The sequence below is a fragment of the Euprymna scolopes genome, chromosome 17 (assembly GCF_053919585.1).
Source record: "Euprymna scolopes isolate OS-2025 chromosome 17, ASM5391958v1, whole genome shotgun sequence".
Taxonomy (NCBI): Eukaryota; Metazoa; Mollusca; class Cephalopoda; order Sepiida; family Sepiolidae; genus Euprymna; species Euprymna scolopes.
Window position 1 is genome coordinate 56,820,646 of NC_136498.1, and position 15,771 is coordinate 56,836,416.

General features: G+C 34.9%; 1 protein-coding gene across 1 annotated transcript; it reads left to right on the forward strand.

Annotated features, from left to right (window-relative positions):
- The first annotated feature begins 14,093 nt into the window (after nt 1–14,093).
- LOC145297000 (uncharacterized) lies at nt 14,094–14,921 on the forward strand. The gene has a single exon (XM_080143221.1). The coding sequence runs from the start codon at nt 14,094–14,096 to the stop codon at nt 14,919–14,921; it is 828 nt and encodes a 275-aa protein (XP_079999347.1).
- The last annotated feature ends 850 nt before the right edge of the window (nt 14,922–15,771 follow it).

Genomic DNA, 15,771 nt, shown 5'->3' on the forward strand with positions numbered 1-15,771 from the left:
CTGCAGACACTTGTGCCCCCATGACGTAGACACTCTCGACAGACGCGACAGGCAGCTAAATCCCACCCCAACACAGTAGAGATCCCTAGATGTAAAAGATCTTTCTACTCCAGCAGTTTCTTCCCCAGAACGGCTAAACTCTGGAATTACATTCCAGGTTGTTGCTTCCCCAACTGTAATGGCATGCAGAAGTTCAAGTGTAATGTGAACCGACATCTTGCTGCTCAAATCCCTACATACTATGTAGTTGTTGCCCCTGATTGTAGCTCCCTACATCAAAGTGGCAAATTGCCTTGTTTGGGGTAAAAATGTAATAATAATAATAATAATAATAATAATAATAATATATATATATATATATATATATATATATATATATATATATATATATACTCGGGTTTTTTTTATATTCAAAAGTAATGGACTAATGAATTCAACGAGGTTGTTAGATAGTGCTCAATAAAAAGAGCTGATAATACTTGTTTATTGTTATATAAACATGCTCACATCCCGCTGCTACAAATAGCCACTTGTTTCAATCAAACAACAGATATCATCAGGCAGCGACTTGACTATTCAAAAGTTCAATGAATAATCTTATATCTTAGGTTATTCATTGAACTTTTGAATAGTCAAGTCGCTGCCTGATGATATCTGTTGTTTGATTGAAACAAGTGGCTATTTGTAGCAGCGGAATGTGAGCATGTTTATATAACAATAAACAAGTATATATATATATATATATATATATATATATATATATATATATATATATATATAAACATCTTATATCATTTGGATTTTTGTTCTCTCTTGGAACAAACATTGAAGTTGGAATTCAAAGTAGTAGATAGTTAAATGCGAGTTTCTTTATCTTTATTTACTGTTTAATTTTTAATTTTTCTTTTATATGTATATATGAATTGTGCGCATGTAGTTTTTGCGTAGGTATATGTATTCAAAACTGACGTGGCATCTTCTCATCGGCTATACCTTTCTCCTTTTTCATCTGCTCTCCTCTTCTTTCCCTTTACATGAGCATCACTTTCCCTACACTGAGGAAGACCGAAGGATCGGTCGAAAATATGTACTTGTAAAAAACGTTTTTAAATTTTTCCCTTATATAATATTTTGTATTCCTGCACGTCACCAACAGAAAGCGAATAAAAAACTTATACACTTTTATACTTTTCGTATTTTTTTTATACATTGCCATATATATATATATATATATATATATATATATATATATATATATATATATATATATATATATATATGGGGGGGTGAATTTTTCCGAGGGACTACTATAGATACCAACTGTAAGTGTCCTTGCGCGTTAATTTTTTGTTGCAGGAATTGCGCAATCTCCAACCACACCTCTCCTGAGTCGGTATTGTTTTAATTCCAGTGGCAAGTACAAGTTCAGGATGACTGAAAATAATGTCGAAATAAGTGGAGAGTACAAACATCGCGTAGTGTTCCCAAATGGTCGCGCAAGGCTCATCTGACGGGAAACAGTGTGTCACCTTGATTATGCCGAATCTTGGGTTAGAACATTTTAGGGAGCGAAATAACAAACTGCGTATAAAGTAACCCTCTTTGTGTAACGTTAATCATTGTAATTTAGCACACCCATCATAGCAGCAGTAGCCAAATATCATAACAGCAAGAAGCGCTGACTTTCGCCTAGGTGATCAATTTTCAGTTCTAGCTTGAGATAGTTGCTAGTTTAGCCGCATTGAAAAGCTGTGTTACAACGAAACCGTTTCTCCCGCTATAACTCTCTCTCTCTCTCTCTCTCTCTCTCTCTCTATATATATATATATATATATATATATATATATATATATATATATATATTACTACTTCATTTAATCACATAAATTAATATACAAAAATATAATGCTATTGCGTAAATTTTTAGTATCTACTTCAACAGTGCTCAATACATAGGTAGTGCTAGGTAGTAAGTTATAAATATATATATATGGCCAGAATATTCCGCATTTTATTCTCGCGAGAAATCGTCAGGCTTGTGCCTGACCCTTTTCTCACGAGAATCAACTTCTACTTGCCACTGAATATTCTGCAGATAAAACGCGGAATATTCTGTGTAGCTTAATTGCCATATATATATATATATATATATATATATATATATATATATATATATATTATTTTATGTATAAACATAAAATGGTAAGGAGATATACTATTTAATGCATGGATTTTCAGTATTTAATTCAATAGTGTTCAATACGTAATAAGTAAATATTTATTAATTGGTGTCTAATACCCATTAGAAAAGTGTAAGAAACATCGGATGTGCATTGATTTTTACAAAGGGCTTCCGTCCCTTTTTCCCCCTTTTGCATAAATTAAACTACATATATTCCACATGTCGACCATTTACGCGTAGCAGGGTAGTTCCAACATTCTTAATGGTCAATTAATTAGTTTAGAAGTGAATCTTGTACACAGGAATATATAAGCATATACACACTACCTTACCTTATATATATATATATATATATATATATATATATATATATATATATATATATATATATATATATAATGCCCCTGCAATATAAATTACAGAAGGGCGGATTGACTATGCAGAAATCATTGTTTCTTGTAAGGAATTAGAGACTGAAAAACGTAAATAGCACGTGTATACTTGTTTTTAATTCTTTTTTGACGCAAATTTTCTACCAAAGGCGATGCTTAGTCTGCTAATGAGCTACATATCCTGATAATTACATTTTTATTTCCAGTTGTTGCTGTGCAAAACAAGTAAGTTACATTGAATTGGTTTGCATAATGTATTTAATATAATGTTGTTTACTTAAATATACTCTGTTGTAAAATATTGACAATAATCAGGCTTTTATATTGAATAGTTAGGGTAATTTTATGAAAATAAAACCCAAAACATATGCATACATATATATATATATATATATATATATATATATATATATATATATATATATATATATATATATATATATATATTCTTGAAGAATATGAGAAAGACACCGTACTATCACTAGTTTACTAGAAATTAATCAAGGATAAATGCAAAATAATCGAATGGAAGATAATTAGGAAGGCTAAAGCATGTTATCTCTCAATTCGCCATGTTTTTGTGATTAAATGAAAAGTTTAAGATAATTAGATTTAAAGATAGGTAAAATACGTATTGAATGTCAGACATGGCTAATCGAACGAGAGCATGATTCCGTTTGAAATTCTCTGCAGATTCACGAGTTCGATAGAAATATCCCAAATTTGACAAAGATTTTCGAGGTAGAATATTAAATGTGTATTCCAAACTTAAACACGAGGCTTATACAGGACCCCAAACTGTTTCTCAGAAGATAGTTTATTGCAGTGTCATCATATAGTGACAAATAAATTAGTTGTTTGCATCTTCCCACAATAAAAATACGGTAGTTTCTAATATACTTATAATTTGTATGCCGTAAAGTTAACTAATTTGCATATAACTTTTCTAAAGCACATCTCATTTATTAATTGATTGTTTCTATTGTTTTCATTGTATGTTTAAACAAATGCTTTGTTTTTAGTTTTGGCAATACTAGCATATTTATTTTAACTCCGCCATTTTTTTTTTAATTTTGACAAAACTTAGTATTTTTTAACTCTGGCTATCCTTAGTATTGTTTATTTCAAATCTTGCATTAAGCGGTATTTTCAAAACACTGTCAATACTTGAATCTTTTATTACTATGGCAAGCCTAGTATTGTTTTAAAATCTTGAAATACCTGGCATTTTTTATTTTAACTCTGACAATACCTGATATTCGTATTTTAACTCTGACAACACCTGCCATTTTATTTTAACTCTAGCTACAGTCAGTATTTTTTTAAACTCTGGCAATACGTGGTATCTTTTATTTTACTTTTGGCAAAACCTCGTATTTTACTTATACTCTGGCATTCCCTGTTATTTTTTTCACTTTGACAACACCTGTCATCTTATGTTTGAACTCTGACCACACCTTGTATTTTCAACCCTAGCAGTACCTGTAATTTTTATTTTAATTTTAGCACTACCTGGTATTTTTTAACCCGTACAATATCTTATATGTTTTAGATATCTCTGGCAATACCAACAATTTCTTTTTTTTTTTAAACTCTGGCAACATTTTCTATTATCCCTCTTATAATAAAATGCTAGGGTATTTAATGCCTGTATATACGTTATCAACTTTGATCAGTAAAAGAAGTAAAATCAGTCAATATTGTACTTACTGATTAATCTGAAGTCACTAAGGTACTACATTCCAACGATTTTAAAATGAATTATTCCAAAATCAAATCAAATTATATCGTTCCGTCAACTAAATCAATACAATTTGAAACTGATATATTTTAAAAAGTGAAATTCATTTTATTGACGTGATGAAATATTTAGCTGACAAATATATTACATCAAGGGGATATTAATTATTTTAAAAGGAATTAAATTGCAACAATTTTAAATAAAAAAATATTTCAAGAGTATTTCACTGACAAACACAATTATTTTTAAAAGTAGAAAGAATCAATACTTGCTTTTAGTCTTTTTTTTACATTAAACAAGGTATATCGCAACTTATATGTAAGAGGCTACTATTTGGGATCAGGTTGAATAGGGGCCCATGGGGAGTTGAATAGCGAGATGTCTGTTCACATTACATCCAGATTTCTGCAAGTTCAAACACCCAGAGAAACAGGACACAGGGAGGATAGTCCAAAGTCTAGCAGTTCAAAAATATACACACACACACACAAAGAAAAACTATTAGAGTATTTAGAGATCACAGCAGTGAAGGGGTGAGATCTTTCTGCTTGTTATTCAGGAGTATTAACTTCGAAGTGGAAAAATCGCTATGAGATCGCCAGTAAACATTCCCTTAAAATATATGTAATGGTTGGACAGATGTTGTGTTTACCCAATATTATGGAACCTATTAGATTTGAGAGAAAGATAAATGCAGCAGCGTAGATGTGGTAACAATACTTCATGCATGGATTAATTGTGGCTTCATAAAGATATAGGATAACTCTGACTGATATTCATTATTTTAACAGGAATATAATTATTAACAGTAAATTATAGAGACCGATATAAAAAGCATCATGGAATTTCCACGTAGACATGCTAGTAAATATTTATGTAATTATAAAACTCTGGGAACCTTGCTTGCTTTCTTGCTTGCATGCATCTTGTCTTCAACGATCGGGCGATTCTATCTGTTACACACAAAGCGAAACAGTACTGTATGTGGATGACTATAATGCTCCTTATCTTGAGTTGAGCATATTGGGAAGTGATACACGATATACCATCGGCGTATTAAGCAATGCTCTCTGTGTAAGTAAATCGAGCTTAGGTAATCGGACGATGTTAAAACATCGTTAATTCACTGCCCCCAGAGCAGCAGCTGATTCGCGAGTTTCGATCATGGCTTGAGGCAGTTGCTTTCTAGCCGAACTGATGAGCAAAACAGTACCGTATTTAGATGACTATATATATATATATATATATATATATATATATATATATATATATATATATGATAAAGATTGTGACGTCTTGTTAGTCACTGAACGTCCATGTGCCCGAAGATGATTTTTCAATCCTGCCAGCGACTTGCATGCTCTCAAACAGACGCTACACTAATGACGATCGTTAGTTAAGATGAAACTAACAGCAACGGAACCTTTATTATCGTTCACTTTAATGTGATTTACGAGATGTGCCTTGGACAACAGAGTCCAGTCACCCACCTCACAGATTCAGAGACCTCCATGATTCGATGGCAAGGTTATATATATATATATATATATATATATATATATATATATATATATATATGTGTGTGTGTGTGTGTGTGTGTGTGTGTGTGTGTGTGTGTGTGTGTGTATAATAAAATTACAATTAAATTTACCAAAATGATCCAAGATGGTAAAATTAAAGTATATTATAAATATTAAAGAATTAATATTAATAAAGTAATCTCAACCAAATGTAAAAGCTCGATAAAACCAAATAGGAGATAGAGCTTATAATAAGAGCAAACAGTTATGTTATATCGTAGATTATATGAATAACAAGTCATTACTGGGGTTGTATAGAAAGGGTTTATTTAGGTAAAAAGGTACACACATTTCTAAGCGTCCATTGACAGCTTAGTACTAAATTCTGTCTCCCACGTGAGGAGAGTTTGCTTGTCTTTTTATAAACGTAACAGTCCATTCATTTGAGAGGTGTAGAATCAGTCCATTATATCACCTTCCTCACAATCTAAATTCTTACCTAGAATTTCGGTTCACCATTTTTTTCTTTTTTGACTTTGTCCAAAAAATTCAGTTCTTTTTCTTTTTCTTTCACTTCTCCTTAAAATTTGCATTTGCGACTTTTTTATTTTGGAGAGTTACTTGTATTTTCAATTACTGGTGCTTTCTTTTTTTGGAGGCTCTATGTGAAAAATGTCATACAGTACTTCCATCGGTACTTCATTGTTTTTAACTATTTCAATATATCGGGGTCTGAGTTGGTTTATATGTTTTTTTGTGGGAAAATGTCTGACCTTTTATAATGTAGACCATTCTTCCAATTCTTTTTGAGATTATGCCTTCTTCCCAAAAACTCTTCCCTGCCCGATAATTGTTGAAAAAAAACTTTATCCCCGTCCTTATATATCTTGTATCGTACATTATCTTTTACACTTTTTTAAAACTTTTTTACTCGGAATTAACCGGTTGAACACAGAGCGCACTTTTCTGGCAAACATTATTTCCGCTGGGGATAAATTTGCATTTGTATTCGGATTAGGCGTTATCCTGTACACTGCTAAAAATTTCTGAAGACTTTTTTCTTCAGTGTCGATGTTATCGTTCTTTTTTAACGCTCGTTTAAAAGTATCGACAAATCTTTCAGCTTGTCGGTTTGATCGAGGGCTAAAAGTTGGTGTTGTGATATGCTCTATGGCCAGTGACTCACAGTAGATCTTAAATTCTTGACCTTTGAACATGGTGCCATTATAACTAACAATTGTTGTTGGTACTCCAAAACACCCAAATACCTCGTCCAACGCCTTTATTGTGTTTGCCGCTGTAGGATGCCGGGTCCTGCATACAAAAGTATTTGATGAAACTGCAAGTAAATCAAAGATCCCACTTGATAACAAAAAGTGAAGTAGAGGGAATATGGTAAAGAAATATGTGATTACACGCGAATGGATAGTCTAGTGGAAGGCAAATCATCCAATGACGTTAAAATCAAAACAAAAAAGAAAAAAAAGTTGATTGTATATATATATATATATATATATATATATATATATATATATATATATATATATATATATATATATATATAGCAAAAGTACCCGTCGTTGATTGGGTTCAAAAACTGCCCACAGAAATGGACTCTGATTCATGAAAGAATGATAGGTTATGAACAGGAAGGGTTGTAAAGAGATAGCTTCGAATTTGGGGGCATCAAAACCAAAGCAAATTATGATGAAAGTAAAAATATAATAGATAAACCCCATAATTTATTATACCATACATGTTCACACTGAAACACTTATCACAATATTCTGTGGATCTATATTAAAAAAAAAATTGTTAAACTTTGTGGCATATTTCCATTCTATGGAGGTCAGGCGCGAACGACCAACCCATAATTTTATCATACCATATTTCTTCAAACCGACACATAATTATCAAAGTATATTTACGCAGATAGATATGAAAAGTCTTTATTAAAGTGTGTGCCTATTTCCATTCTATGGAGGGCAGGCGCTAACACAGACCCCACAATTTTATTATACCATCCATATTTAAGTTAAAACATACTTATCAAAGTATTCTTATGTACATCTATATCAAAAACACTTGCACACGTTTTTCTTTATTTTTAAATTTGTTATTTCCATACTTTCTGGACCAGGCGCGAACGCAGACCCCCACAATTTTAATGAACCACCGTTCTGCAGGATCAAACATACCCATTCATGTGTCTCGATACATGATCTCTCAATATATGTAATCAGATTTTTAAAATAGCCAACCATAGAGGAGCCTATTAGTGACCAGACACACACACATACACACACACACATTCAGCTTTATGTTATAGATATATGGCTCATATATATATGGCTCAGAGGCTAAGGAATGAAGATGGAGGGTTGTATATATTGGTTTTAATTCTAGCTGATGGCACCCAAGACATATATATATATATATTTAGTTTTGATCTCCCTATAATATATTAGGTTTTATATAACAATAGATTGAGAATTCTCTCTTTGATAACAAATTCGTGAATCTCCATGGATTAAAATATCATATTTAAGCATATCTTACGACTAGTCATAACTGGGTCGCCTGCTAGTATATATTCATAGTCAAAGCTAACATATATCGGCGAGGTATGTTGTATTTTGTTAATTGCATTTTTTCTAAAAAATGTTTATTTGTTTCTTTTATAATTATTAAAATATCATTGTCATATTTTGTTGAATATACGTACAATGTAATTCACGTTCACATAACATAATCATAAACAAAGCAAATACCGGTTTACCTAATGCTTAGTTTAATACAAAGAAGCGTATTTCTTTTCAATCAAAAAGTGTTATATTTAATATTAATTGGCAAATATTTTAATACTTTTTTCCCATTAGATAAAAGCAAAGGCTAGGGATTTTTATCCTCGAGTTCAAAAATCAACAGAGATTAGACCATTCCTGTAATTATCCGGGCCCTGTGGATCTCGGAGTTACATTCTGTACACATCTAGGAGATCCACTCTCCCAGGCTTTGCCTTCTCTTTTTGAGAAGGGGTTAGTATCTAAATAATCGGCCGAGGCGCCCATACCGAGACCTGTCTAGATACTTTTTGTCGATCAGAGTGCCTCTCCCTGGGAGCGCATACTTCCCAATCCCACTTTCCGACCCTGATATCTAAGTTGTTTTTTTTAAGTGGGAGAGAACTATACACCCTTAAAATATCAAGTTTTTGCGTATCTTACGACCAGGCAATGCAGGGAGGCCTGCTAGTATATATATATATATATACATATATATATATATATATATATATATATATATACATGTTTGTGTGTGCGTGTGTGTGTGTGTGTGTGTGTGTGTGTGTGTGTGTGTGGTTCTATTTATTTTTTAACCTGAATAGTAAATCTATTTATCTGTTCTAGATACTGTTTTTCTTTTTGTCGCGAAACTTTCCTGTATATATGGAACTTACGTATACTAGAACAAACAAAGGATTTTCAACTGAATCAATTCAATTTCTCTTCTTACCCACGACTCCCCACCATTTTTGAACTGGAATATCTTGGATTGGGTTAAGATAAAAATTACAAAACAAACAAACAAATAACAAGATAAAAATAGCACGAGACAAACAAGTAAAAAAAGCTAAAGTAAAAGAGAAACAAGAAGAAACAAATAAAAAAATAATAATAATAGTACTGGGAGGGGAAGAAGAATCAAGATAATTCTGTTTTTGATCAATATAAACCATGGTTTTCTTGCAGAAGTGCTTAAGCTTGATGCTGCGTTCTTTGTTTTCCTCTCCGTATCAATATCGGATGCAGTCGGCATGGAATTTTGGTTTATTCCCGTTATTGATAGGCAAGCAAGTGAACTGGAACATTTCTGTGCAAATGAAAACAGATCTGGTTTCTTTCTTTGCTTCTTATATTAAAAGAATTTGCAAAAGAAAACCGAAACGAAAAAAAGAAGAAAAACAAAAAAAAAAAAATAATGGCTTCCTGAAATCGGTTGAATTCAGATTTTTATGAATTTAAATTCCGCAACTTGGTAGTCGGCTTTCAACTGAATACATGCATTGCCATCGTAATTCCTTCTATATTTTAGTTCTTCTCCACTATGTATATACGGCCTAAACATGTTGACGTACCAGTTCTCGTTAGATCACCAAAGTTGAGCAACGTTAAACCTGGTCAGTACTAGATGGGTGACTATTCGGGAATACCAGGCTATGTATGTGTTCTCCACTCATCTCAACATAGTTCTCAATCGTTCTGGACTTCTCCTTGCCTCTGGACTCAAACAGTGCCGATTAAAGGAGGTGTAGCTAGGGATTGGGCAGCCATTGTCACACAATTACACGCGCAGCTACCCTTACAAGGGTATCCATTGTCTATTGAGCCTGAACGAAGGCGATGTATGTAGGAGGATGTCGAACACTTGCTACAAGAGTTACAACACCTAACATAGTCATCTCCCTTAATGGGAAAAACTGGGGGAAGCTAGTGAGTTTGATATTCCCATGAAACTTCCTTTTTGGAGTAAGCCGGTTCAGCACAGCTAGAGTTCGGCCAGTACATTTCCACTATGTTAAAAATTAGATTTTTTCATCTGTCTTGCTCAAGGGCTGTTTGTGTATTTTCTAGCTCACTCTATATTTTCGTTCATTACAGAACTATGATTTTAATATTAGAAATGTATGTCTAACAGTATACAAAATAATTCACCTTAAGTTGCTGTTTTATTGATACTATTTCAAGACAAGCGATTATTTAGTTCACGGGACTGGATATAATCAAAGAATTCTGCTAAAATAAAAAAAAATGTGATTCTTGCAAGATTCGATCATGTGTCTCATAGGTGGAATCATATCATGTTAATCAAGTAATCCAGGACAACACCCACGCATGTCGACCTCCCCACATTCTGAAGCAGGTTAGATTCCTATGTGAGTCTCATTTTTCATTATTCTGTGTTTATATCCAGTAAAGCGTTTTAGTAATATTACCTGAACAAACAATATCACCAAGAAAAGAAAACCGCTCAATGCTAATAAAATTCCCCTCTCACTACTACTATCACTACTACCACCACTAGTAATACTGCTATTACAAATACTACTGCTGCTGTTTCTGCTACTGCTGCTACTACTACTACTAATAATAATAATAATAATAGACCTACCACCAAAAAAGACATAAGCATTGGCTGATACCATACAGAATAGTCATGAAGGGTAAAAAAGGATGGATTAACTATTGAGTGCCATGGATTGACAAAGCTTGGATGGGAAATCAGACTGGAAGCCCCGATCATCAAATTTAGAAAAAAGCATGAATATAATTAATTTGATGTTGTAACATTTGCTTTTTAACAATAAAATTTGTAAATGTAAATTTGCTTGATTTAATTCCTCTCCTATATACTGATGCTCTATCTCCAATATAAAACATTTTTGTTCAGGATAGGCTTAATCTGTAAATATTAATATTTGTATAACTATTTGGAATTATATATAAATATATATACACTGCGTATCAAATTATTAACGAGTTTACTTTTTTTTAATATTTAAGGAACGACTGATTAAAAATCCATGAAACTTTCCGAAAGTGCTACGGTACTATACAGCTATTCCCGTCCGAAAATAAATGTATTTAAAGCCGTATTAGCGAAACTAGAGCAAAAGATAGGACTATCTCTTGATTTCACTGTGTCAGCTTATTAACGAGGTTGAGAAAAAAAACACAATATACCCATAACTTGTTTATTGAAATAATATTTAACTATTAAATGAACTAGGAAAACTCCTTAGAACACAAGAACTACATAGCAATTTCTATATTGACATAATTAGTAGGGCATATGCGATCCTTTTTTATGAATGACTTGTTAAAGACGTTGGTCCACAGAATTAGTCAAATTTGTGATTTCGTCAACAGTTATTCCTCGCGATACCTCGTGTAGAGCATCCCACAACTAATCTTTGCTCTTAAACTGGCGTCCACTTGCATAGAGGCGTCGCTTCGTGATACTCCAAAGGTTCTCAATTGGGTTCAAATCTGGTGAAATTGCAGGCCACTCCATCTTCCGTCGTCTAGAGAACCCCAGTTGTTGCAAATACTCTTTGCTTTTGTTTGTAGTGAATAATACATAGATTACGTGTGTAGCTGACAGAGGTAAGGATGCTCTTCCAACAGCCAAGAAGAACAATAGCCTTGTGGTTATTTATACTAATAGAGTAAGGTAATTGTTAAAAAAAACCTTCCTCCTTTGTGAAGAGTAACTTCATTCCTTTATTTTATGTTACTGTGGTTACAAGACCTGAGAAGAAGGTCGCGAAAAGATTGTATTTTTTTCGCAACCTCACGTCAGGTTAGCTACTCTCAGTTATATGATTTTTTTTCAACAATTTTCGAAAAAAATACACCAGTTCAACACAATTTCTAACGGAACTTTGAACGGCATTAGTAACAGCAATTAGTGACAATTCTGGAAATTGTTCAATTACCCGTACAAGGATATGGAAACCTCTGATACTTCAGCTGTGCCAGATTCCAGGGAGCGACACCGTAACCAGGTTTCCACTCTGAAGATGAACATCAAGGGTAGGCTTCGTTTGTCCCGTGGCACAGAGATTACGCCTGCTATATTTTCTGTATTTCACAGAGAAATTTTGGAATATATCAACGAAATTGAAATCTCCATCTGCAAGTTGCAACATTCCTGTGTTTCTGAAGAAGAAAGAGAGCTTATGGAGTCCGATTGGCTTAGCTGAATATATGGAAGGAATTAGAGGATCTCTCTCCTGTTACATCCTCCAGAGGCTAGTGGGTATTTGGAGCGACCTTCCCTTCCTTATACGCCTGGACCTTCTATGCATAAAGCGCATTCATCATTCACTGTTAGACTTCCTCAGGTTCAAATCACTAGACCAATGTTCAGTGATTGTAAAATGGAAAACGATAGAATGAGTTTTTACAATTTCTTATCAAGATTTGAAAATTGTGCAGCATGGCAAATGATGCAGAAAAATTAAACTTTTTAAAATGTTCTCTTTGTCTGGGAGAACTCTGCTGCTGATTAATCACTTAAGTTGCGTCGATACAAATTATCAGCAAGCACTGGCAGTATTAAAACGAGAATATTTAGATATTAGTGACATCATTGATAAGATATTCCAAGATATTATTGATTTCCCCCTCAAGGGGAAGAGTTCTTATGAGGATCTTGGTAGTTTTATCTGCAGAACAGCTTCCATTCTGGAAGAACTGGTCAGCTCTCTCGATAGTGATTTCTCTGAGGATGGTTCTGCGGGGGCCCGATTAATGGCAGAAATATTTTTTTGACATTTCCTAGAGCATTGAAGGGAGATCTTATTCAGTTATGCGGCTCTAGAATTCCTTCTCTGTCAGTTTTGATGCGAGACACCAGTGAGGCTATTAAACGCTTGCTAATTAAAGGCGGTGGGTTGCCTGGTTCTTCGGATATCCATCAAAACAATTCTCGGGTAACCGTTTCAAAATCTAGAACCACTACAACCCGAAATGTTTCTTTCCGCATAGATTCAGATTGCCAGTCTCCTTCTCGTTACTTGAGTAAACTACCTCATCTGATTTGTGTTACCTTCGGTCGAGGAGGAAGAACTATCTCTGTAAACTGCCTATTGGATACTGACAGTGGCAGAACATATTTGTCTGGTGATGTCTTGCACTCCTTGGGTTCCTTGAGTTCTGACAGTTTGGATTGTCATTTGAGGCTGACTACTCTTCTTGGAGAATGTGAGCAAACAGAGAGGTGAAATTGGATGTGGACTTAGGGTCTGGTCATGTAGGGCACTTTCCGGTGCTGGTTGCTAACTCTTTGGACCTATCTTTATATTTAAATATTGACATTTGCTGTTGGAAGAGTTCAAACGAACTGGATGTTTTCTGGCAATTTGAGTCGGGCACTAATTTGGTGGCTATAAATGGAATTATGGGTCTGGATCTGGTGTAACATTTGGGTCCCTTACAGTTGGTGCCTTGTTTGGGGGAGGGTCGAGCTTTCTCTGTTCCTGCTGGTTTGATTCCCTTTGGTGAGGTAGACAATTTTTTTCAACAAATCCTGCCCCTGTTTCAAGAGATTCTACTTTGTTCAGTTCAGTAATGGAGAATACTCCCCAAGTGGATTCATCACATGTTTGCTTCATCCTGGAAGCCGATCCTACCTATGCAGACCCCTGGGTGGATGTCTTTCCCTCTAGAAATGTGTAAAAAGGATTGGAGAAAATGTTCAGCATTGAGTCGTTGGGCATTCAGGACGGAGAAGAGATTTCAGGATATGATCAGGGTATGATTGGGCAGTTCCAGGAATCTATAACATTCAGGGATGGGAAGTATCACGTACAGTTATCCTGGTATGCAGATAAGCTGGCTCTGGTTCCTTCTAATCATGCTATTGCTTTGCACGTTTTGGATCGTGTGGTCAGGAGCCTAGAGAAAAAGGGGCTGAACCAAGAGTATGTAAATGTATTCCTTCAGCAGCAACGCGAGGGCATCATTGAAGAAATACAGGTGGATCCTCAAAATTTTGTGGATTATGTATGGGTATCTCATCAGCCGGTTTTCAAGACGGATCCGGCAGCTACTACTCAAACCAGGCCTGTATTTAACTGTAGCTTGAAGGTCGGTGGCTCTGCTACTCTTAACGACGTTGCATACTCTGGTGTGAATATGACAGCAGATATGTTGGACTTGTTGATATCTTTTAGATCGAATAAGTTTGTCTTGATTGGAAACATCAGAAAAGCTTTCTTGATGGTTCCCCTTGCACTGGATGCAGATCAGAATAGGTTCTGTTTTTTTTTTTTTGTGAAGGATGGTGATCGCCTTCGATGTTTCCACTACGCCACGCTAATTTTCGGATTCACCTCGAGTCCCTTTATATTGGGGAGTATCCTGAAGTTTCAGGCAGCCCAGTATCCTTTTGATGAATGTCAAGTTGCGATGGAGAACCAATTCTATGTCGACAATATGGTGGTGACTGAGTCTGACCCAGCAAAGATTGTACGGCTGTATTCTCAGGTTGGGAAGCGGTTGCAGGAGTTGGATTTGTGATACACCCATGTAAATCAAACTGTGACAGCCTTAGGGAGGAGATGAGGAAAGATGGTACATTAAGTACTAATGAGGCCGGATGGAAGATGGTGCTCCGAGTGCATCTACTAAGAGGCAAATCCTTTCGGAATCGGCAAAGGTATTTGATCCCTTATCTCTTTGCCTACCCGTGACTATAAGGAGTAGGATTTTGGTGGGAGAATTATGGAAGCGAGGTGTGCAATGGGATGAGGAAGTCCCTCCAGAGTTTCGGTCTTTTTGGAGGAACCTGGCAGAAGACTAATTTAAATTGAGTGACATGCATTTCTGCAGACAGGCCCATGACGAGAACCGAACTGGAGAGTTATATCTGTTTTGTGATGCTTCTAAAGAAACATATGGATTTGCAGCCTACTATGTCCAGGACAACAATTCTGCATTGATCTTCGCCAAAGCAGGAGTTGCTCCAGTGAAGGATAATACATTAGCAACTTTAGAACTAATGGCGGTATTTCTTGCTCTGAAGTGTTTGCCCACTATCTTGGTAGGATTCAAGGGTGTCCGCCCTTCTAGGTTGTGTGTGGTAACAGATGCACAAGTAGTACTGTCATGGATTTTATCAGAAACGATGACTAGTAAAAGCATTTTTGCTAGAAACAGGCTAAAGGATGTTTTGTAAATGAGCCTGGATTCGGAAAAAAACTACGGCATCCGGCCGACCTTCAGGTATGTTTCTACCACCAAAAACCCGGCTGACTTAATCACTCGTGGTTAACGATAAGGAAGTTCCGGGACAACTTTGACTTTTGATACCATGGTCCTTCTTGGTTGCGTGGTGGGGTCTTGACTTGTCCGTAGCAGGAGTTGCCCT

Bases quoted from the DNA above. Each gene is read 5' to 3' on its own strand.
- LOC145297000 (XM_080143221.1), top strand. From the start codon at position 14,094: ATGTTCAGCATTGAGTCGTTGGGCATTCAGGACGGAGAAGAGATTTCA.